The 25,640-nt window shown below is 37.6% G+C and overlaps 1 protein-coding gene across 4 annotated transcripts in view; it reads left to right on the top strand.

Moving 5' to 3' along the window:
• Positions 1-12,660: 12,660 nt before the first annotated feature.
• LOC127788345 (putative disease resistance protein RGA1) overlaps positions 12,661-25,640 on the top strand; it is a 104,624-nt gene continuing 91,644 nt past the window's right edge. For 3 of the 4 annotated variants that reach the window (XR_008020325.1, XR_008020326.1, XM_052316503.1), the window contains exon 1: positions 12,661-15,442. Coding sequence is in view for 2 of the 4 variants with exons in the window: in XM_052316503.1 (XP_052172463.1) it covers positions 12,881-15,442 (2,562 nt within the window). In the remaining 2 variants the exon portion in view is untranslated. Of the gene's footprint in view, positions 15,443-16,288; positions 16,475-25,640 lie in introns of those variants that run through there. The other variant, XM_052316502.1, reaches the window with a different exon arrangement.

Raw genomic sequence — 25,640 nt, 5'->3', positions numbered from 1 at the left:
GGCTAGTGGCAAGAGCTAGTGGCAAGAGCTTGTGGCAAGGGCTTGTGGCAAAAGCTAGTGGCAAGAGCTTGTGGCAAAGGTTAGTGGTAAGAGCTTGTGGCAAAAGCTAGTGGCAAGAGCTTGTGGCAAGAGCTTGTGGCAAAGGTTAATGGCAAGAGCTTGTGGTAAAAGCTAGTGGCAAGAGCTTGTGGCAAAGGCTAGTGGCAAGAGTTTGTGGCAAAGGCTAGTGGCAAAGGCTAGCGGCGAAGACTTGAGACGAATCCTTGTGGCAAGCATCCTAACAGCAAACTCCCTCGTGACAGCATCTCTAACGGCAACCCAACTTCACCCGACATCAAGCTCGAGTGGACCCCACACATCACAAATTTTAATTGTTGTATTTTGGCAACAACAATTTGGCGCCGTCTGTGGGAAACTGTAACAAAAAGCCAATTTCAAAACAAAATGCCGAGAGGGACAAGATCAGCCAGTCGGGCGAGCCCGCCTGACCCCACCCAAAGGAGCGCTCATACCAGGACATGAGCCACGAAAAGCTCCCACCAGGCGAACTCTACAGTACCAGAATTTTCAGTAGATCACCCTAACAACGAAGTGCGCTCTGGAAACTTTCCTGTGCTCGAATGCTACCATACCGCCGGACTGGGGGGCATGGAGCATTCGGAGCAAGAAGAAGCACACGTAGATGGATACACGACAGGGAGAGGGGAACAAGTCCCACATACAGCGCCCGTTAACCAGGAACAACACTCATTTGGACAGTCTTCAATTCCAAATAGAAACCTCATGGGAACTTCAAGAATAGCTCTACCCACAGTCTTACTCTCAGATTATGAACTATTGAGGAAGAACTTTGAGGAGCTGAAGCGGCAGAATAATGAGCTCAGGGTGAACAATGAGGAGAATATGAGAAGACTACAGGAGGTCACTGCTTTGTTACGTGAACTAAGGCCGGACATTCATATTCCCCACATGGGACAAATCGATACAAGGGTAGAACATCGGAGATTCCAGGACAACCCTTCAAGAACCCCTCGGCAGGGGACAAGAGTCAGAACACCAGGGCTGAATAGTCAAGTTTCGGAAGTGACAGACTCGAGAAGGAAAAATTGCAGGAGGGCGAGAAAAGCTTCCAAGTATAGAGAGACAGTTGAAAACTCCTACTCGGGAGTGCCTCAAGACCCATCTATTTGCCAAAATGAAGGGAAGAAACAAACACTTAGCGTGTCCGACATTAAACGCCTCATAGAGGAGGTGCTAGAACAGAAACAAGTAATGATGATACCAAAAGTAACTCCCTCGAAAGGGTTCCCTCTATCTGAGGAACTCCAGAGGCGACTAGTGCAACCAGGGTTTGAACTACCACAACTCTCGGTATATTCAGGAAGGGAAGACCTCGAAAAACACTTACAACATTTTGTCGCAGTGGCCGTGTTACATGGATGGAACGAGGTCACTAGGTGCAGGGCCTTCCCACTCTCCCTGGCAGGACAAGCTCAGCAGTGGTTCACTGAATTACCGGCAGGACATATACGATCATTCGAACAGTTGAAGAAAGAGTTTCTAGATGCATTCTCCGTTTATCTTCCAAAGAAGAAGAGTACAATATATCTAATGAGTTTACAACAGAAGTCGGATGAATCTCTAAAGCAATACATCGAGCGATTTAGGGTTGCGACACACGAAGTAAGGGATCTCCCAATCAGATTAGCAGCATCAGCCCTGCTTAACGGAACAACCTATGCCCCGCTTAGATGATCCTTAGCTTTCTCTGAGCCAAATTCAATGACTGAGTTGTTCGACTGAGCAGAACAGTTTGTCACCCAAATGGAAATTTTGGATGCAGGGGAAGGTAATAGAAGAGGAAAGGAAACTCAACCCGAAGTGCGAAGGACCTTACAAAATCCAGAAGATGATAGACCCCGACAGGTACACACTACCGACACCACAAAGCGAGGCGATAGGAAAGGCTTGGAACACCGCGCACCTCGAGAGGTACTTCCCGGCTTTAGCCCCGGGGGAAGGGACAAAGCACGAGACATAGAGTCAAGCCTATCGTCAGAAGCGTTCCTCGACCCGGTTATAGGCCGGAAGTGTCTTTAAAATTTTCCATTGTAAAAACATATATCCCCCGATAAATAAAAGAATATATCCCATGTATTCCCGTGGAGTAGGCAAAACTATAAGCCGAACCACGTAAAATCTGCAGGAGCCCAGATTATTTGTATGTGTCTTGCAGGTATGGCGGCTCAAGCACAGCTCGCTTTCAATAGGTCAAGTCGCCTAGCAGCAATCTGGTGCCGATGACCACGAGTCGGCTCGGGATTACCAGAACATCCGATGCCTATGCCCGCAGACTCACCCGGATCCCTCGTTTGAGTTCGGTGCTATGCCTTTTTAGCTAGACCCGACTCCTTGGTTGATCTGGTGTCTAGGTCTCCCGGCAAACTCGGATGTCTGGTAGGAATCCCGTGCTGGACCACTGGCCAAACCTAGATTCCCTGAGGTAGACTGGCCCTAGGAAGGCAGAAAAGAAGTGAAGTGATCACCTGATAGCTCCAGCATAAGACCACTCCCAAAGGTCAAGTCGTCCAGTGGCAATCTGGTGCCGATGACCACGGGATGGCCCGGGATTACCAGAACATCCGATGCCTATGCCCGCAGACTCACCCGGATCCCACGCTTGAGTTCAGTGCTATGCCCTTTTGGCTAGACCCGACTTCTTGGTTGATCTGGCGTCTAGGTCTCCCGTCAAACTCGGATGCCTAGTAAAAATCCCGCGCCGGGCCACTGGCCAAACCCAGATCCCCTGAGGTAGACTGGCCCAAGGAAGGCATAAAAAGACAGCAACCCTATGACAACTCTGCCATGACCCCGCTTATCGGAATTGAGTCATTCAGTTGCAATCTGGTGCTTACGACCACAAGTTGGCCCGGGATTGCCAGAACATCCGATGCCTATGCCCGCAGACTCACCCGGATCCCTCGTTGGAGTTTGGTGCTATGCCTTTTTGGCTAGACCCGATTCCCTGGTTGATCCGTTGCCTAGGTCTCCTGGCAAACTCGGATGTCTGGTAGGAATTCCGTGCTGGACCACTGGCCAAACCCAGATTTCCTGAAATGGGCTAACCCCGAAAAGACGGACATGGAGAACACAATAGCCCAAGCATTATGATCTATCATAGGATCATCAGATGTCTCGGAGACTGTGCCCGCAGGCTCGCTGGACCCCTTGACTGAGTTTGGTGCTATGCTCCCAGTTTGTAGTGGCCCACTACCGGATAGTCCCGCTAGCATAGGATATCCGAAAGGAGGTCATCACAAGTATGATATAGAACAATAACATACAACACCATAATACTATCCTTAGATAAACTCAGCGGAAGCTAACATAAAGGTTTACAACATCTTAGACCATAGTCTAAACAAAATGAAATACAAGGGCACTAACAAATTTTACAACATAAAATTTCCTCACACTTGCCCTCATCACAAATGCTAACATAGACCATCTAATTTGGAAGGTCTCTGTACACTTCTAACCCTGGGCTTTAGCCCCACTGGGCTCGCCCTCAACCACTGCTCTACTTGTACCTGGAATGACATGAGAGTAAACAAGGTGAGCCACAAGGCTCAGCAAGTGTATTTATAAAGCATGGAGATATAGAATCAAAGGCAGGGATAATCAAGATAGAATAAACAACTCTATGAGGAGATATTAGTATAACGCGACTCATAAGTTCTCGGTTTACATTAATTTCCCATGCCGTGATTATTACATATATTATGCACTCGTTCCCATGCTCATGCATATGCACCAATAGTAGGGAGTTTTTCTGCATAATTCTCAAGGCTCTCACGGCCTATATATATATATCCATTCATGAATATATATGCATCATGAAAATAAATCAACAAATGATAACAATTTGAGCCACGCCTTCTGGGTTGATGGCCACCTCACCCGCGTCAAGCGCTCATAGGATATCATTTCTCATTCACGGACTTAGCCGTCGCGCAAAATAATAGGTGCGCAAATCAGTATAATCATGCATCACATATGCATATCCCCATTTCATGTCAATCCTCAATGATTAAGAAAAATCTCAAATCATGCTTAACATGCACAATTACATAAATTAAAGTGTGCACTATCTTATGATCACAGGGTAAATTTTAATACATATATTGACTCATACTTATAGAAATGCCCAAACCAATATTTACGGTATATTTTTACCCCAATAATAATCGCAAGGAATCAAAATTTATACATGCAAGAAACACTAAATCTTGCATGACACTAGACCCTAATGAATAAATGTCATTCCTTAAGAAATGTAGGGTGACACAAAACCCTATTTAGATTTTTGCAATGTTCAACAAGAAAACGAATTAATATTGCAAGATTTATCGAAATAAGGAAAATAAAACCCTTTTATCCAACAATGAGGGTTATCAAGAATAATTCAAAAAAACAATGGAAGAACTATACAAAAATCATAATTTTAAACGTAGGAAGGATAGACTACATAGGAAGAGTTGAATAACAACATATTTCAGAAATTTTCAGATTTCAAGCATATTTTCAAAAATCCAATCTGGGCTCAATATTTGGTCAAATACCACAAACGATATACCAAATCAAAGCCTAATGAGTCTAGTTTCTGGAACATCAACTGGATTTGAAATCGGAAATAACCACAAGGAGATATTCCACAAAAACCGAAACAAGGCAGAATTTGTAACAGTAATTTACAGAATTCTACATAGAATTCAACAAGGTTGTTATGGGTACAAATCATAACCAAAAATTTCAAATCTTATACCGAATCGAAGCCCATGAATTCTATTTTATAGAAAAAATAAATGAATCACAATTTGGATATAACCACAGAGCATTATACCCCAAAAACCGAAGCAAGAACAGATTATTCAAAAACAGAGCAGAAAATTTCCAGATTCTGGGCAAGAATTTACAAGGATACTGTAGGCTCAAAACATAGCCAAAAATTCTAAAACAGTTACCAAATGAATATTATCAAGTCTAGTTTATATAGAAACAAACGGATCTTGAATCGGATATAACCACAGAGAGTTATACCCTAAAGAGTACAACAAGGTCAGTTTACTCGAAAGCAGTAAAATTTCCAGATCTTAGCAGGGATTTACAAGGCTATAACATGATCAAATCTTAGTCAAAAAATTCGATTCTTGTGTCTAAAATTGAGCTTAAGATGTCTAGTTTACAACCCAACAAACGGATCTCAATTTGGATATAAACACAAGAAGTTATAGACCAAAGAACATAACATGGTCAGTGAATCCGAGAATAAGAATTTAAGAGCAACAACTTAAAAATGAAGGAAACAAGCCTTCTAAGATGGAAACAAGGTTGAAGAACTTGCATTAAAAGATAAACAAGAGAAGAAAAACTTACACAATCATAAGGAGAAGAAGAAGAAGAAGATCTTGAATTTGAAACAAGAAGGAAGGGAACTTGCCTTAGATGGTTGCAATCCAAAGAGATGAAGACACCCCTTGAAATTGAAAATTCCATAGTCTCCACTTAAAGGTTCAATGAAGAAGAACAATGGAGGAAGAAGAGACAATCGGGAGAGGGAGAAGAAGAAGGGAACAAGAAAGTAAGAAGAAAGAAAAGGAGGAAAAAAAATGTGGGAGACTTGTCTCCCAACTCCTTTCAATCCATCTCCCTTTTAATTTTCTCTAATTTACCCTTCATACTAACACACACAATTCACATATCTCTTACCCATTTTGGTCATTTTACCATTTTCTTAATCTTTTTTTCTTTTTAATTAAGATACCATTCTCTATGCCCATGGCCCAAGCCCAAGTCAAAATATATAGCCCAAGCCCAAGTCAAAATATATGGCCCAATCCAATTAAGGCCCAATGGACTTTTCTTGAGATTTGGGTTCAACCCAATTCATTTACACTTAAGATTTAATTATTTATCAATGGTCTAATTCAAATAAGGCCCAAACCCATTTAGCCCACAACTTTGAGACTTTTTCACACCAAATATTATTTTTATTAATTTACCCCCATTACCAACTCATATAATATTTTTAACAATTAATTAATAAAGGCAACAACTCTAATGTGCAAACTAAAATACCCATAACACCTAGACCCACTAACGGGTCGTTACACAGTTAGACCCGACTCCTTGGTTGATCTAGCGCCTAGGCCTCCCGGCAAGCTCGGACCCCCGACGAGAACCCCTCAGTGGAAATTATCTCGCAAGGGTATGGTTGCCTAGAAGATAATTTGGTACCTAAAGCCCTTGGCTAACGTTGGATCTTCAGGAATCCTGGAACCTTAGATCGAATTCAGGAGCTAAAACTGACTCTTTAGCTAATTTTTTACTCTTCAATTTTGTCTAAAGACAAAACAGAAGAGTGGGGGGCAATTGTTGTGCCATGTAAAAAGAATAAAAATAAAAAAATCAAAAAAGAGTGAAATGGAAGAAAGCTGGTAGCAATTTGTTGCTGCCAGCTGGCAAGACTTGCGGCTGCAAAGCAGCCGCAAGAAGCAGCAGCCGCGAGGTGCAATCTCGCCGCATGCACCCGCGAGGCACAGCAGCCTCGCGGCAAGGCGCCGCAGCCTTGCGGTCGCACGTCGCGAGGTGAAGCCTTGTGGCTACCCGCCTCAAGGCACAGCAGCCTCGCGGCTGTTTGCCGCGAGGTGCATTCTCGCGGCTGCATGCCGCGAGATAAAGTCTCGGGGCAATTTGCCGCGAGGTTCCTCGTGGCTGTTTGTCGCGAGGCGCAGCCTTGCGGCTGCGTGCCGCGAGGTGCCTCGCGGCAATTAGCCGCAAGAAGTTACTGCCTTGCGGCAGTGTTGCCCGCAAGGCACACTGCGGCAAGGCTCGGGTGCCTGCGGCTACATCGTAGCAGCTCCCCCCATTTTCTTTGGCTTTAACCCATTGAGAAAATGCCACGTGTCGGCACCAGACACTCTTGAGATCCGTGCCCTATAAATACCCAACTACAGGACATTAATGGGGACTTCCAACTTCAGTAAAACTAGTCACTTTGAATACACTTTTACTATTTTCGTGAATAGTCATTGGGATCTGAGACTGACTTTGGCATCGGAGGGTCTTCGCGGGAAAGATTCCCGCAAGCCCTCTAACACATTTTTTGAGCATCAACAGGGTCAAATCCTTGCGGCGAAGGTAAAGTCTTGCGGCGAAGCTAGCGGCTAAGGTAAAACCTAGCGGCGAAGCTTATGGCGAAGCTAGCGGCGAAGCTTGTGACCAAGGCTAGTGGCAAAGGCTTGTGGCAAAGGCTAGTGGCAAGAGCTAGTGGTAAGAGCTTGTGGCAAGGGTTTGTGGCAAAAGCTAGTGGCAAGAGCTTGTGGCAAGGGCTTGTGGCCAAGGCTAGTGGCAAGAGCTAGTGGCAAGAGCTTGTGGCAAGGGCTTGTGGCAAAAGCTAGTGGCAAGAGCTTGTGGCAAAGGCTAGTGGCAAGAGCTTGTGACAAAAGCTAGTGGCAAGAGCTTGTGGCAAAGGCTAGTGGCAAAGGCTAGCGGCGAAGACTTGAGATGAAATCAAGCTCGAGTGGACCCCACACATCACAAATTTTAATTGTTGTATTTTGGCAACAACAATTTTCCTTTATTTTTAGTATTTAAAAATAATAAAAATTATCTCCGGTCATCTTCTCTGGCATCGGCACACCAGAAAATTAAACTGACTATACCAAAAGATAGCTTACCTTGATTCGATCACTCTGACCAAATTTAAGCTTGAAACAACACCCAAAAGACCTCATTTTGAGCAAATATCAGTTCGTTTTCAGCGAGATTCGATTTTTCCGACGAAACTCCGATCACCCCTCAAATGAACTCTAAAATTCCTCAAACTTTCCAGAAATGATACTCATCTCATGGGAAACAAAAGTCCTATGGTTTGGTGACTCAATTTGTTTAAAAATAAGGTCGATTTGAAGCTCACATCTTGCAAAACCTTCGGCCACTATATCCTTTATTTATAGTCAAATTCGAACCCGAAAAGGATAAATCTTGAGCAACCCAAGGCCTCTGATGTCTCCTTTTGCGTTTAATGAGTCCAAAACCCACCGAAAGTTTCCTCAAAAATTGATTTTTAGTGGGTAAAAATTTAGTTTTTTTCGACCGAAAGTTTGGCCAATTTTGACCAAGCCAAGGTTAATTACTAGCCTAGGCTCAACCCAAGAGCATCCTAGATTACTTTTCTCGGGTCTTTCACCACCAAATTCGGTGATGGGAGGTGGTGGAGAAAGCTTGGTCGGCCATGGCAGAATTGCTCTTTGTGCAATTTTGAAAAATTACATTTTCACCCCAATTTTTTCTCATTTTGAAGTTTTGGTCCTTTCTTTGAAGCCCCTGAGCTTCCTAATAGTGCTATTGCGACCTACAAGTTCTATAATTTCCATTGCATCCCCGAAGATTATGAAAAAATGTCATTTCTACCTCCCTCCGAAAATTTTAAAAAACTACAATTTGGCCCTAATCTTCGTTTTGGCCCTAAACCTCTTCGTTTCTTCCTAAAACCACTGAAGGGTTGTTCCCTATGAAAAACTGAAACCATCTCAAGTTTTCGTTGACTTCTCGAAAGTCGTCTATAACAATTCGGTATTGCAGCCTAATTTGGTAGCTGCATTTTAGTTGTACCGAAAACTGTTCCTGATCTCAATTTTTTCGATGTCATAAATCATGCCTCAAAACGCTTATCACGGCCATATCATTTTCCTTAGGCATCTCGGTTCTAGGGCACTCCCTACAGTCAATTCGATCAATTTTTCAGGCTATTCAGATACCAATCTTCCCCGAAATTTTATTTTTCTAATAAAATACTTATCCTCAAATAATCCCAATTTCTTGGTATTACAACCTTAGTGATAATTGTTTATTTTTTATGCACATATTTATTTAAAACAAAAAAGAACATAAACTTCATATTCATGGCAACTAGAAATATCTAATAAATCACTAGGCTTTAAACCACACCAGAAATCGTAATCCAATAAATCACTAGGCTTTAAACTCAAATTTAATATCTCAAATTTTGACGACAAAAGGTACCAAAACGACTATCCTTTAATGGCTGAACTACTTAAATTAAATTAAAATTTATCAAAATACCTTACACCACAAAATTCTTATCACAAGTACTTATGGTTTTAGGTTGCACGAAAAGGAAAATGGAATTGAAAAACAGATACGATGCAAAACGAAAATGAAAAGATGGTAGTTTTCAAAAAGGTAGGAAACGGAAACGTGGGAAAATGTGTAAATAAAAAAAATATAAGGGACTTTTTGTACAAATAATTTTTAATATAGAAAATTATAAGTTATTCAATATAAAAATAAATATAAATTCTATAATGCATTCAAATAAATATAAACATAAATTTTATCATCCATGAATCATGACTTACTAATTAAAAATAAATAATAATAATAAAAATAATCAAGTATAATACAAAATGAAGAAGGAAGAAGAAATTCAATTTAGGCTTAAAAATTTTGAATTAGAGACGAAAAAAATTATATCTCTACCACTTTGTGGATAGAAACACGTTTTGTAATTGGAAACGTGTTTATGGTATTTTCTTGATATTATAAAATGATCCTAAAACATTTCTAAAATTGTAAATGTAACATCCCGCATCAAGTCATAGGAAGGACTGAAATAACTTACCCTGATGGGCCAATATGAACTTCCCAAGAGTCACCCATTCTTGAGCTTCCCCAGCTCAAACACGCTTAAATTGGGAGTTCTTTACCTACATTCAGTCCAAAAAGTATCCAGTTGATATTGTTTTCATTCCTTACTATTCTCGATATATATACTAATTTCTCTAGAGTCCCTTCTTAGACCTGACCTTGGGCCTCGGGGTATTACATTCTCCCTACCATGAGCACATGACGTCCTCGTCATGTAACCTTACAACTAGTCCTAGATCTTCTCCCATTTGGAGGTTGCCATCCTAAAAACCTGTCAGAAATCGCTCATTGTACAGGCCCTCGAGCCTCGACGCCACTCTCCCGCCCTCATTGAACTGCTTTCACCAAGGGTCAGCTCTGATACCACTTGTAACATCTTGCATCGATTGATAAGAATGATCGGAATAACTTACCCTGATGGGCCTACGCGAACTTTCCAGGAGGTCACCCATCATTGAGCTTCCCCAGCTCAAGCAAACTTAACCTGGGAGTTCTTTGCTTACATTTAGCCTAAAAGGTATCCAGCTGGTGTTGTTTTCCTTTTTTACTAACCTCGATATATATACTAACTTTTCTAGAGTCCCTTATTGGACATGACCTTGGGCTCTTGGGGTATTATAGTAAAAGATTCAAAAATATTTTAATATAATAAATATTTCAAAAAGGGGAAAATGGTACTTCCATAATTTCATAAGTTTTTATGCACATCACAAATTTAATGCATGAAAATGGCTTGGAGATGTCACTTCGGCTTTTCCAAGATGTTTCCTATTTCGGAAACATCAAAGACGGCCCAAAATATTCTTTGGGCCATTTATGTAATTTGCGAAACGTTTTAGGTGTTTCACAAATTATAAAAAATTATTGAAAATCTATCTTCTTCACGTTACCTTCTTTAACCCTAAATTCATTTTTAAATCTCGAAGATCGCCTTGCCTTTAAACTCTCGTCGCTGGTGTTCCCTCTTGTCATTGCCATCTATTGCTTTTTGCTTGCTCGGTGCTTGTGTCGCCATTGATCGAGCCTTGGTCTCACGATCATCGTTTTCCCTCACAATCGTTCCTTTTCTACGTCGTTCCCTTTTGCACTTGTCGCTAGTTGCTTCTTGTTGCTTGGTGCTCGTGTGGCTCTAGATCGAGCTTCGATCTCATGGTCGTCGTTCTCTCTTGCGGCTGTTCCCTCTTACACTCGTCGTCGATTGCTTCTTGTTGCTAGATACTTTTGTCGCTGTCGATCAAGCCTCAGTCCTTTCGTGATCATGCCTTTTCATAGTCGTCGGTCATTCCCTCTTGCCATCGCCACCGATTTCTTGGTGCTCGGTGCTTGTGCCGTAGTCGATTTGGTAGCTCGGTAGTCAATGCTCGGTTCGTTGTCGATTTTGTTTTTTAAATTTAATATTTATTTTTAATTACTAAGTCACAATAATGATGATAGAATTTTGTAAATATTATTGATGGTTGTTTGAATGCATTGTGAACTTTATATTTATGTTTGTATGAATGTATTATAAAACTTATGTGTATTGTTTATGTTTGTTTGTATTACGTGTAAATTATTTTTTATATTAAAAATTATATTTATAAAAAAAATCTTATATTTTTTTAATTTACACTTACACCACATTTTTATTTCTTATTTTTTTTTAAAGATACTAATTTTCTATTTTCATTTCATATCAAAAATATTTTCTATTTTCATTTTCATTCAACCCAACATCACACCCGTGGTCTCGTTAATGACACATAACCCAACCCCGTGGAAGAAAGGAGATGATGACCGTGACTAGGTCAAAATAGGAACAGAGGGTATTTGGCTTGCCAGTTTGACTGCTCATAAGCTTTTGAAATAATTTATAAGCTAAGTAGCTTATTTTTTATGCATTTGATAATATTTAAAAATTTAAATGCTACCAAGTTTTTAAGTTAATTCAGTAATATTTTTCAAAAATTCATTTCCCTACTTTCTCAAATATGCTCGAAGCTTATTGCCTCGATTAAGAAAATTATGAAATTGTCCTCACACAATTTAAATATATACACTTTTTCATCATTTCCATCACTTTCTTTGGTCACCTTCTTTGATAGCCTCTTTCATGATCGACTATTCATCACCACCTCTAGCCCAAGGCTGTCATAGTTGTCTAGATCTCCTCATTTCGTCGTCCATCACCGTCTTTTTCTGTCGCCCATCATCATCTCTCATCTCCTCCTCAATCGCCTTTACTTATTGTCTCCTTTCACTGTCGTCGACCACCTTTTACTGTGTATATATATATAATATAATATATATTAATTTTAATAAAATATTATATTAATATATTCTTAAATAATTATATATAATTTATCAATATTTAATGATAAAATTTTATTAATTAGATATTAATTTATAATTTATTTTTATATATTTTATTTATATTATTTAACATGTATATTTTTATCTTTTTGTCAATAGTTTATTAACTCTTTTAAATAAAAAATATAATTATATAATTATCAACTTAAAGTATATTTATTTAAATATATTATTAATTTAAACGCTGTTTAACTTTGTATAATTTAAAAGTTAAATCAGCTTTGGAAAAAAGGATAAGCCAAACACCCTGTCAGTGGTATCGGGTTGGGGCCTACCTTGCAAATGGTTGCCCCTTTAGACACAGAAAAATCTCCTTTGTCACCTAACAGCTAGGAAGAAAAGTAGCTTTTGTCCAATTCTATTGTCTTATATATATATTATTACTTAAAAATGCATAAATATGCTCTAAAACTAAATTAGGCATCAACCTTCAAACACCCAATTTTGTCACATATATATATATATATATAAACATTAAACAAGAATTATTGGTCTAAAATGTCACCTCCATCCAGAGAGACAGAGAGAGAGAGAGAGAGAGAGAGAGAAGCATCGCTGGCATGAACCTGTAAGAGAGAGATGGGGGAGAGAGAGAGAGAGGTGGGAAGTTGACCTGAAAGCTTTAAGCCAGAGAGGTTGATTGCTCCTCAACATAAAGAGAGAGAGAGAGAGATGGGGGAGACGTCACTGCGATGAGGAAGTTGACCCGAAAGCTTTGAGCCAGAGACGTTGATTGCTTCTCAATATAAATCGTTCTTCTTCAACACCATTCAATCTCTTCCCCCAGAAAGGGAGAATGGAAGAAGTGTTTCTGTTCAATGTCGCAGAACTTATTCTGTCCAAGCTAGGCGGACTTCTAATCCAAGTACTCTTCCTGGCAAACGGAGCAGATACCGAGCTCCGGAAGCTTCAAATCGCTTTGTTGTCAATCAAACTAGTCCTATTGGACGCAGAGGAGAACCAGTCAACGAACGTCGAGCTTCACAAATGGCTCGCCGGAGTCAAGGATGCTTTCGCTGACGCCGATGATCTTCTGGACGAGGTCGAATTTGAAGCTCTCAAGAACCAGGTTAGGGGAAGGGTATGGAACTATCTTACGAGCCGTAGTTCAATTACTTTCCGCCTTTCTGTTGTTAGCAGGATCAAGGAGATGACAGCGAGGTTACATTTAATTGATGGTGGGAAAAACAATTTTAGGCTTTCTGAGAGGTCTTCGGATCGGCGTAATGTGCGTATACAGAGGGAGACGAGCCATTCTTTTGTTCGTAGCGTCGATGTGATAGGAAGAAGAAGGGATGAAGAAGCCATTGTTGAGAGGTTGACTGATGCTAGCGAACATGTTTCTGTAATTCCCATTGTGGGAATTGGGGGCTTGGGGAAGACAACATTGGCGAGGTTAGTGTACAATAATGAGCAGTTTGCTAAGCATTTTGAGCCGAAGATGTGGGTCGGTGTTTCTCAGGATTTTGATATGAATGTGCTGATGAGAAAGATCATTGAATCTGCAACGAATTCGGCCTGTGCTGAGCTAGGCAGTGATCACTTGCAGCATACGCTTCGGGGTTGTTTGGCCGATAAGAAATTTTTACTGATCTTGGATGATATGTGGGACAGCGACCTAGTAAAATGGAGGGAACTGAAATCTCTCCTCATGGGTGGTCGCAGAGGAAGCAAAGTCATTGTCACCACTAGGTCTAATGCAGTTGTTTCCATTGTGGGCAGCGATCATCCTTATGAACTTGGTGGACTTGCTTGGAGAGATTGCTTCTCTTTGATTCTGGAATGGGCTTTTCCAAAAGGAGAAGATCAGAGTAGGCATCAGAACCTCCTCGACATCGGAGAGCAAATTGCAGTGAGATGTAGGGGCGTTCCATTAGCTGCAAGGACTCTAGGAAGCCTGCTGTACAAAAAAACAGACGAACGTGATTGGCAGCGTGTGAGAGATAGTGAAATATGGAGGTTACAAGGTCAGAGGCAAGAGGATATCCTGCCTGCTCTGAAATTGAGTTATGATTACTTACCATCTTACCTGAAACCATGTTTTGCATACTGTTCAATTTTTCAAATGGGGCAATACATTTACAAGGATAAGTTAATTCAGCTGTGGATGGCACAAGGGCTGATTCAGTCAATTCCTGGCCAAAATCTAGAGCCCGAAGACATCGGGGATCAGTATTTTGATGAGTTGTGTTCAACATCACTCTTTCAAGAGGTTGAAGAGAATGGTCCCTTGTATGTAACCTTTAGAATGCATGATCTTGTACATGATCTTGCACAGTCTATAGCACAAACAGAATGCCTAAAGAAGAAATCCCATACGGGAGATGTTTCTAATATGGTTCGACATGTTTCCTTACTGGGTTGTGATTTGTCAGGACAGGGAGTAGAAAAATCCCTCCTGAAACTTCAGAAGCTGCGGACCATTTTCTTTCCACGGGATGGGATAAAATCCACTCACGATCGTTTTGTTGATGAATGCATCTCAACTTTCCTGTACTTGCGAGTGATCGATTTGGAGGATTCATGTTTTGAAGTCTTACCGAAATCTATTGGTTACTTGAAACATTTGAGGTTCCTTGACCTCAGTTGGAACTGTAGCATCAAAAAACTCCCTGCTTCCATTTGCAAGCTGCTGAATCTGCAGACTCTGAGGATCTCAGATTGTAAGGCGTTGAAGAGGTTGCCTAAAAATATAGGGAACTTGATTGGCCTTAGACATCTCTATGTAACCACACAACAGGAATCTTTCCCTGAGAAAGCAATCGGATGCTTGACCTCTCTTCAGTCTCTGTGGATCACCGGTTGTGCCAACCTTGTTTGTTTGCCAGAAGAAATTCAGTGCCTCAGAGCTCTTCGGACATTAGCTATCAGCAGATGCCCGAGATTAGCATCTCTTCCAAAATGCATAGCAAGTCTTGCCAAGTTAGAGAACCTGATGATCAATGACTGTGAAAAGCTCAACTTGGATGAGGGGAGTATCACTGCATTTGGAAACCTTGGCATCAGGAAAATGGTTTTTGCAGAATTACCAAACTTTGTGAATTGGCCCCATTGGCTGCGTGGCACAGCTGCGAGTGTAAATTACCTAAGGATTGCATATTGCCCCAGCCTTGGGGAACTCCCAGAGTGGCTGCAATACTCAGCATCGCTTCAGAAACTCGAGATTTTTGGATGCCCGGAAGTGTCAGCATTGCCAGAGGGATTCCAACACCTCCGGGCACTGAAAGTACTGAGGGTTAAAGAGTGCAGCGGGCTGGCCCATAGACTACACCCAGAAACAAGAAGAGACTGGCATATGGTAGGTCATATCCCAGAATTATATATCAACAACGCCAGGATCACCTCCTCTCATTATTAGGTAAGCTTGAATTTTCAACCCTCACCCATCACATAAACATTGTATATCTATCTAATAATGCTAGAAATGAAGTTATTTGTGATAAGATCAAAGTGGTATTTATTGAAAATAAGATATAGAAGCGGTGTTTAATTAACATGGTCTAAATATTTGGAGATGTTAGACAAGCACCCGTGTACTCACTTGCGAAGAGAGTAGATGAAGTGAAAAAAGTTATGCGGGATGACACATAAGAGAAGTTATGATCATAAATAAAGGTGATTGGTGTGTTAGAAATTATTTAATGGATGCTAATCAATGGGTTAAGGTTTGTTGTTGTTGTATTATGTATTACTTGCTCTAGCTCCCTTGTCTTTGTAAGGGCAAGTCCAAGTAAATAATTTCAGAAATTTAGCTGCTTTTTCATGGTTCGAGTTATTCAAGCAGCTTACACATTTAATATAGAATTTTGGGGTATGTTTCCTATGTCTCTGGATTTTTCAGGAATGGTTTTGGCCCTCCAAAGACCTTTCTTTCCCTGTTCATGAGCCGTAAGTGCTTAAGTCCCTTTTTGTGCCAAATTGCCCTTTCATAGGGCAGCACCCTCCAATGATTTTTCCTTGCTATAGAACTTTTCTAGCACCTCTAAAATCATATCTAAGACATGTTTACCATTTTTTTCCATTTTTCCTTCCGTCTCCAAAGTCCCATATCAGTTGGCCCCACCTTGGTTCCTTGTTCATGCCTGCTTAAACTACTATTGTTCAAATTTAGGTTTTATTAGTTTGATTTATTGAAAATGGGGTGAGCCCAATCTCATCTATTTGTAGGTTCAACCTCTAATGATCTTTCCTTCCATATTTGTAGGTTCAAGCTCATATATTTGCAGTATTCGTGATAGGACATGGCGCTTGATAGAGCATTGATAATATTGTTTAGTTATTCATTTCAATACAAATGTACCCATCATTACTTAGTAATTTAAAAAGCCTGTATTCCAATTTTGTATTTACCTTTGATTTATTGTTGTTAATACATGGGATATTTTCGTTACACATTTTGTCATTTTAATAGGTTAGCATCGCTTATGTGTTGATAGCATGTTAGTATTATTTGATATCACAGTGATATTCAGTGTCCTGTTAAGGGACAGTGTTAACCACAACTTTATACTTAGTATTTACTATTAGGTAGTATTTGTTAACTACTATATAGATCGAAAAAAAGTAGGATATAGAAAGCATTTAAGATAAAAAGTGCTTTTTATTGTGTTTGTTAAATTTATCTATCGACTGTTGAAAAAGAAGTCACTTGATTTTTTATTTGAGTTTTTACAGATAAATTTATTTTTTCCCCCTCTGAATAAATTTATCTTAATTTTTACAAATAAGAAAAAATGATGCATGTGTCATTCAGTGCATTTTAAAAAATTTAACAAATAATTTAATAAAAATCTTAAAATATTTTTTAACCCTATCTTGAATTTTTCATATATTAATTTGAAAATCATTTCAACCTTATATTGATATAACCTTGTCTTTGTCCTTGTCATTTTAACAAATGCTACTTTAACCAATTTATTTTCAAGGAAATGACATTAACCTAAATCTTACATTATAACCCTTTTCAAGTCTATGTTACTATTTGTGTACCTATCACTATTTTTAAATTGTAGAAATATATTTGAAATTTGTTATAATATTTACTATTAATCTTATATGAACTTATGTAAACCATTTTTTACATAACATAGATCTATGTGTACCTAAGGTTTATATTTTCATGGAGGGAAATTTTTTAAAGTTCGGTATACTATTGAAAAAATTAAAATTTATTATAAAATTAAAATTAAACATAAAGATTAATATATTATTGAGAAAATTGAAATTATAAAATTAAAATAAGGTAAAAAAATTAAAATAAGGAAAAAATTTCTACATCCCCCTAAGAAATAACCAAACAAAGTCTTAAATAAAAAAAAATTCTTATTTAGGATCCGAGTTCCTTGATTTAAACCCTAATACAAACGCTTTTAATAAAATGTATCCTAATCAAAGAATTTGGATTTCTTTTTTGTTTTTCGGAAAAAAAAATTGAAATTCCAAATAATTGATTTTAGAATTCTAGTTTTAGAATACATTAATTTTTAATAAATAGAAAATATTTATATTAATTTTAAAATTATTAAAAATACAATAATAGGTTGAAATAAATATACTTTTTAAATTCTCAAAAGGGTAACTGACCAAGTTATTTTATTTTATTATTTTTAAATTATATGTTTTTTATTTTTAAAATACTTTTCTCCTTAAAATTTAAAATTAAATTTTATGTCTCATTATTACGATGCAATACTGTAGGATGATAATATATATTAGGGTAAATTACATCTAAATTTTAAATTTTCTTTTAGTTTGGGTTAGAGATAGTCATTTTCAAGAAGGTCTCTTGGTTTAAAAATATTTCTAGAGGTCCACAAAATTTACTTTGTTTATTTGAGAATCTCATCCAAAAACATTTTTAGATCTTGATGGGTCATTTGGCATAAGTAATCTGTGAAGTGTTTTAACTCTTATTAGCCAAAAGAATGCAAGCTGGCCAATTTATTAAAAAATTTAATAACTTCACAATGAAAGAAATGAAAAGTGTGGAACTGTAAGGCCCACTCTCGAATATTCCTGCTAGCATAGGATATTCGAAAGGTGGTCATCACAAAGATGATATAGAACAAATCATAATAAAACATACAACTCAATTTATTACTAGCAGCGGAAACTAAATTAAGATTCAATTACACTTCCAACATCTCAAGAGTTCGGGCTCAACGGCCATACAAAATAGATAAAAGACTCTAATGTTAACTAATAAAATAAAAGTCATTTCATCTCAAGTCTCACCAAAATGCTAAACAGGATCTTTAAGTTAGGACGCGTCCCCGTACACCACTATCCTTACGTCTTAGTCCCACTGGACTCGCCCCTAATAATAGCTTTCCCTTTATCTGGAATGACAAAGAAGATCAAGTGAGCCACAAGGCTCAGCAAGGTCTAGGACAATAAACAATGATCATGAACCAAGAATAAGGTGACACCAAAAAGAGTACTCTAGAACTCGATTGATGTATACAAGTATCACAATTTAAGAATTGATCAATTCCAAGTTAAATGTATCACGCCACCATGTACTATTATGAAAATGTGCATATAAATTAATGTTAGTATCAAATCTCATAGGCTCGCAAGCCATCAATTCACACATGTCCAAGTGCATCATGTAAATAGAAACTCACAAATAAATATGGAGCCAACTTGCCGGGCTATGGCCACCTCATCCTGGGTCAGGTGCTTTAGGGTACCCTTTCCTTCTGCACAAAATATTAGGTGTGCAAAGATAAATAATACTGTGCCACATAATATGATCATATTGAATGTGTGTGAAATGCGTCATGCATTTATTTCCACATCTATATAAACATCATGAATTTTATCTCACAAACTGATGCCATAGCTATATATATTTTATACCCATCTCACAATACTAAATAGCTTTTCCACTTATATCAAATATGCACACCAAATATAATAATTTACTCATGAATTAGTTTAATCAATTTACTAATGAATTCCTTACAATTTATTTGTATGCATACCAAACATTTATATATGTATTTTTCTTTACATATAATTTGAATTATTCAATTTAAGACATCAAAATTAGGTAGAATGTATTCTGATATATATATATAATTTTAAAGAAAAACCAGAAAAGACTTCTGGACCAAAAATTTTCCTTTACAAAAATAATTATGAGAGAGAATTATTTTATGTATATATTTATATATATATATATATTTCTAGGTGGGACTTTAAATTACAAAGGGTGCGTGGGTGCATGTGTTTACATATATATATATATATATATTACTTACTTGGGTGCCTTTAACTCATAGTGGGTGTGTATACGTTTATATATATATTATTTATTTGGCTTAAAATGTGTATATATATATTATTTATACTATTTGGGTGCCTTGCTTTCGGTGGGTTTACTTTTTGTTAACATAAGACTATTAACATATAAGAGGCTTAAGAGAGAAAGAAAGAGAGAGAGAGAGCTTCCAAGCAAGCAGTTACACTGCCGCACATATATATGTATATGTATGAGAATGTAATGGGGTGGGTTGGCTATCTATATGAATATGCAAATGATGGATTGGTTGGGATAGAAACAGGGGCGTGCGTACATGTATATACAAGGGCTGTTAGCATATATATATATATATATATATGGATGGAAATACTAATGGGTCACTCAACTGGTACAACAATGGTGGTTATTATATATATATATATATATAGATGTGTGTGTGTTTTGCTTGGAACAGGGGAAGAGCGCCCAAACTTGCTGCTTCAAACTTGCAGCTTCTCCGCGCGAGTATATAGGTATATATATATATATAATCTTTATTTACCCCCACAAAAGAACAAAACCTCTGTAAAGAATAGAAGTGGCCATTCCAGAAGTAAACTTTGGAGTAAATCAAACCCCATTTGGATACATCAAAGAGACTCACAGGGAATAGAGAAACAGAGCCATAGTTGAAATATAATGAAACAAAACAACAGATGATCATATTTCACGTAATGCATAAGGAGTGTATGGATAGAAATTTGAACTTGAGAATGTAATAGAAATACAGGAGAAACTTGCCTGATGAGGTGCAAAAACTCCCCAGCAACAACAGAAAACACACAGCAACGAGTGAAGAAGAAGATGCAATGCAACAGTGGGCAACATGGGTATATTATAAGTGCTGGAAAGTGGGGATATGGTCTCTGAAAAAAAATAAAAGATGCAGCAGAAAAGGCTGCTAGACTGCACTGTTCCCCCTCCCAAAAGATTGATTTGCCCCCCATTTTTTTTTTGTAACAGACAAGCTTTTTGGGGCGTTTTTGACATTTGACAATTATTTTTATTTTAATTTCTTTTTCTTCTTCTTTTTTCACATAAAAAAAAAATTTAAATCTCTTTTATCATTGGGCTAAGCCCAACCCAACAATTTATTTAACCCACTTGATAAACCCATGAACACATTTAATTATTTAAATGGGGTCCAAAACATTAATTTCTCAAATTCTTAGAAATTAGACTCATACACTTAAATTCATGATCACATGCACCAAGAAAATTTCATATTAATCTAAAATCATTTCATGCCATCAAAATAAATTGTTAAAATACTTCGACCCACATTTAGAATGCCCTTGAGTTAAAATTAAATATGAAAAACATCTAGGCCCAATTTAGGGTCATTACATGCATAACAAAAAGAGATGAAAGAAGAACTTGCAAAATATCAAGAGAGGAAACAAACTTGCACATAAATGGAGAAGAGAAAAGAAGAGAACTTGTATATCAAGAAGGGATGCAAGGAGAACTGGCATTTCTTTTGATGAAGAGAAACCAAGAAAAAAAAGTCTTCCCTCAAATCTAAAAAATCCACCTTAAAGGTTCAAGTCATAAGATGATGAAGATAAAAAATGGAGAAGAAGAAGAAACAAAGAAGTTGAAGAAAAAAATTGTAACGCCTCCTCATCTCAAATAGTGCGGTAGGTTTACAGCTAGTTGTCCAAGAGGCGTTAGGAAACCCTAGCAGCGAAAACAATGAATCGAACTTGCCGAAATATTTGTAGGGTTCTCATGAATATGCACAAATATTCCATTAAAATAACATGTAAGTCTAGCATAATAAAAAGAGGTACAAATTTCCAAATAATTACAGCACTTTCTGAATAGAATTACATAAAATGATAAAATAACGTTTAAATGTCCACTGATTCTTTCTCGTGTGCCTCGCTTGCTTCCTTAATCCCTGGCACACTAAACATACCTGGAACGCGGAATGTTCCAGGGGCATCAACCCATGTCAGATTACAAGAATCCAAGTGAGATGTTATCAAGAAATGAATAGCTCATGTATGAAAATGCAAGTATGTAGAAATGAAACCCTCTTTGTGGAAGCCATGCCAGGGTGTTGCAATCACCCCCGCGCATGCCATGCTCACCTCAAACACGCATATGTGACTCCGCGAGTCACTCATGGTGGCCACTAGCTTGCCACAAACAACCACATGCCATGAAGTGATGAAATAAGTGAAATTCCATGCCAAACAAAAGAAGTACGTGATCATGTCCACATATAACACAAATGAATCAAATGATGATAAATATGAAGTGAAAAAGATGTAGAGAACCACTCGCACTTGCTGTATTTCTTGTTGAACCACTGATTTTACGAAATTTAGCCCTTTTAAGCTGTAGTTACATACATTTTGGGTCACCAAACTAAAATATTTTTACATAGAATTGTAGGAAATCATTTAAGGAGAAAACCATAAAAATTTCAGTGAAAAAGCCCTAGCCACACGCTCCAAGAAGGATGGCCACGCGCCCTCACGCGTGATATTTTACTCTTGGTAATAAAATAGTTTTGATAATGACTATATGAAAATCAATCTCTATAATATGAATTATATGAATGAGAAAATAACTTTTTAATATGTGAATTTTGAAGCAAGGTATAAAATCTTTTGGAAGAAATTTTAAGTATAGTTGAGTGTGGTTCATTTAAAAATATATATCTTTTGATAATCTCAACTTGCTTTCAAAAGAATCAAAATGAGGTTTTGTTAAGTTTTCAATGTTTTCAAAAGGATAGTCGACTATGTGTTTCATTCTGTTGACTATGCCTGAAATAGTCGACTATGCTATTAAGGATAGTCGACTATGCATAAGGATAATTGACTATGCTGATTTGATCTGTCGACTATTTAAGCCTTCTGTCGACTATTTTTGGATCTGTCGACTATCATGTAAGGATAGTCGACTATGATTTTTCATTTGTCGACTATTTTTGGTCATAAAATTCAAATTTTTCTTCATATTTTTGCATCTATCTACTATGTCTTTGTGTCTGTCGACTATGAAAAATTTGTGTTAGAAGATAGTCAACTATGCCTTTTTGTCTGTCGACTATGTCTCGTTTTACTTGTAAAAATAGTCAACTATGCATTTTCTTCTATCGACTATATCTTTTACAGAAAGCTTCCAACGATTAGTTTTTCAACTCCAACGGTCACAAACGGCTACATTTCTCTTCAATCTTTTGGGAAGCCTATAAATACAAGTCATGGATGATCAAGAGAATACAAATGGATAGAAAGGAAATTATTTGAGCTTACATCGTATACACATTTGTATTTATATTGACTGTGCTTTAATTTTCTTTCTTCAAGGCTTTGATCTTCACTTGTAATTATTCATTTCAAACCTTGTATCATTTTTGAGAGACATTGTAACTAAGAGATTTATCTCTTAGATTCTCTCCAATTGTATACTTCTTGTTTTTCCTAGCTTGTGTAGCTAGAGGGCCTACTTGGTTTAAGTAGGAGGTTGTATTTCCTAGCTTGTGTAGCTAGAGAGCCTACTTGTGTAAGTAGGAGATTTTAGTGAATTGGTTTAAAATCTTTAGTGGGAGCTAAGGTAGTGGATTAGGCTTGGTTTAAGCCGAACCACTATAAATCCTTTGTCTCATTTATTCTTCTTGCTTTACATTTGTCATTTTATATGTTCTATGTTTTAAATCACTAAAACCTCAATTGGGTCAAAAAGTTTTCAAGTTCTATCAAGATTTTTAAAATATCCAATTCACCCCCCCTCTTGGTGTGTGCCATAGCACCTCCCGTTCTAACAACGCGCAGCTGCGGCAGGAGCGTGTATCTCACGCGCCGAGCCCCTGGTTCTTACGAAATTTGATTTTGATATTTAAAACGGCCATAACTCCTTCATTTTAACTCCGATTCGACTTCCGTTTGAACCTACGGACTCCCCTTTTAGTGTACTACGATCCTATGGAAAGAAAAGTGGCTTACCTATTTGATTTCTTCTCCGTTTTTGGTGATTTCCAATCTGGCCTCTTTACTTTGGCTTCTTTTGTTTTCTTCCTTTGGATTCTTCTCTCCCTTGATTTTCTCTTCTATTTCTCCTCTACGTGGTCCACTTCTCCAACCCTTTTATAGCCCTTTTATCTCCAAGCTCAAGGTTGCATTTATCCCTTTTAGGTTGGCTATTTTCTTCCCTAGCCATAATTGCTATCTTTGAAAAAACTTACTGAATGTAAAAATTTCAAATTCGAAACCGAAATGCATAAAATTGAATAAATAATTTAGCATTCTAAATCAGATTTTTTTGTTAAAGGTCATACAATCTCAGGAATGGAAATTAGGATAACCAACACACAGACTTACTCCCTCGAAGTTTTGACTTCAAATCTCACTATGGATTTTCTCTCCAATAAAAAGGATTCCTCAGGTGTACACACAAGGGGGTGCACCGTTATAAGAGTAAATGCAGAACAAGTTCAAAACTCGGCGCCATCCCAAATACAAAGAACGTATTTTCATGAAAGAACAAGGAAATTGACATAGCTTCATGATTGGAATAATGCTCTAGATGAGTAACTTCTGAATTTAAACATGATTCCCTACTCCAAACTCGAATTCTGAGATCACATGATTTATAGCATCAAAAGGGACCAGACTGGGTTATAATGGGGCTATAAGGTTAATACGGGTTGTCAAAGAAAAGGTAGAGTGTGCAAAGGGTGTGTCGGGATTTTTTTTTTTTTTTTTTTACCATTTCTTTTGAAACAGTTATGCTGAATAGTTAAGAGAATTTCCCCCCCCCTTTTTTTTTCTTTTTTTTTTCTTTTTTTTCTTTAAATATGAAAATAGATAAACAGACTAATTCCCAAAATCACACCAAACGAGGGTAACGAAAGAAATTGTACTACAAATGGCTCAAATGGGATAGCAAAGGAGGTTAATTTAAAGAAAGAAAAAGGTTTAATAAGCTCAAAATGAAAGAAATTGATCCCTCTATCATGCTTCTACAAAACGATGATACTCAGTCATCTAATTCAGAGTTTGAAACCAGTCAAACTTATCCGCTATCATACTAGACATTCAAAGCAAATTGATGTTTTGAAGCCATTGAAAAGATAAGATAAACAATAAAGCATATTTAGAGTAAGTGTTATTTCACTTAGAATTAACGGTTATTAGGCTCAAACACTCACTTGGGTAATAGTCTCCACTTCTGTTGAGGGATCATACAGTGTACTAATCAGCTAATTACTGTTACCTTTGACTTTATGACCGATAACCAATTTCTAAATTTGAATCCCTAATGAATGCAAATTACTTATTCTAATGCATATACGTTTTCAAATAAGAAATCAATGCATTCATGTTTCGTATTGCAAACTTAGCCGGCTATCAGTGCATAACTTCAAAGCTTTAGGAATAGCATTATTTAAAACACATAATTTTTTTTTATTTTAATAAGAGTAGATAAAGATAATCAAGTCACACAAGACTACAAACTAGCAATAGCAAACTCACAGTTAAATATAAACTAGATGATTCATAATTAGACCTTACACCCCCCAACTTAAATTGCAGTAATAAATTAGGATTGTTAGGAATACCTGTAACTCCACAAGTTCATAGATTTGCTGTGAACTGCTAAAACTTAAACAACAAATGAGCATACCATATAGATATATATTTATATTTTCACACCAAAATAAAAATTTCATGCAAGTCATAAGATAAGCAAAATGCGTCTCAAGAGTACAAAAGTACTCCTTACTCAGCCATCTTATCGAAGACTTTGCTATCAACATTCCACAGTTTTTTTTTTTTTTTTTAAGAACACAACCAAGAAAAATCCTGCAAGTTGTACAATAGAAAAATGCGTCTCAAGAGTACAAAAAGTACTCCTTACTCAGCCATCTTAATAAAGAGCATTTCTCACAGTGACAAATCTAAATTAATCGGACCCCTTTGGCGCTTGTTACTAATTGCCTTAGACCAGTCTATCCGAGGCTCATGAGGATCGTACTGTGGAACATAAGCATGTAATTTCTCTAACAGCTTATCAATGGTGGATGCAGAAATGAGAATCTTTCTTGCTGAACGAGAAATGAACTGTTGGTCCACAGCCTGATCAAGAAAAGAGAGTAACCCATCGAAAAAATGGTTAACATTTAAAAGTCCAATGGGTTTGGTATGGAGATTACTCTTGGCCCAGGAGATTATACAAAAGATTTCTTCAAGTGTTCCAAAACCTCCTGGTAAAGCAATGAAGGCATCTGACT

The sequence above is a fragment of the Diospyros lotus genome, chromosome 13 (genome assembly GCF_014633365.1).
Source record: "Diospyros lotus cultivar Yz01 chromosome 13, ASM1463336v1, whole genome shotgun sequence".
NCBI lineage: Eukaryota > Viridiplantae > Streptophyta > Magnoliopsida > Ericales > Ebenaceae > Diospyros > Diospyros lotus.
Note: the sequence above shows the minus strand (reverse complement) of the source record. Positions and strands in the feature narration are given on the sequence as shown.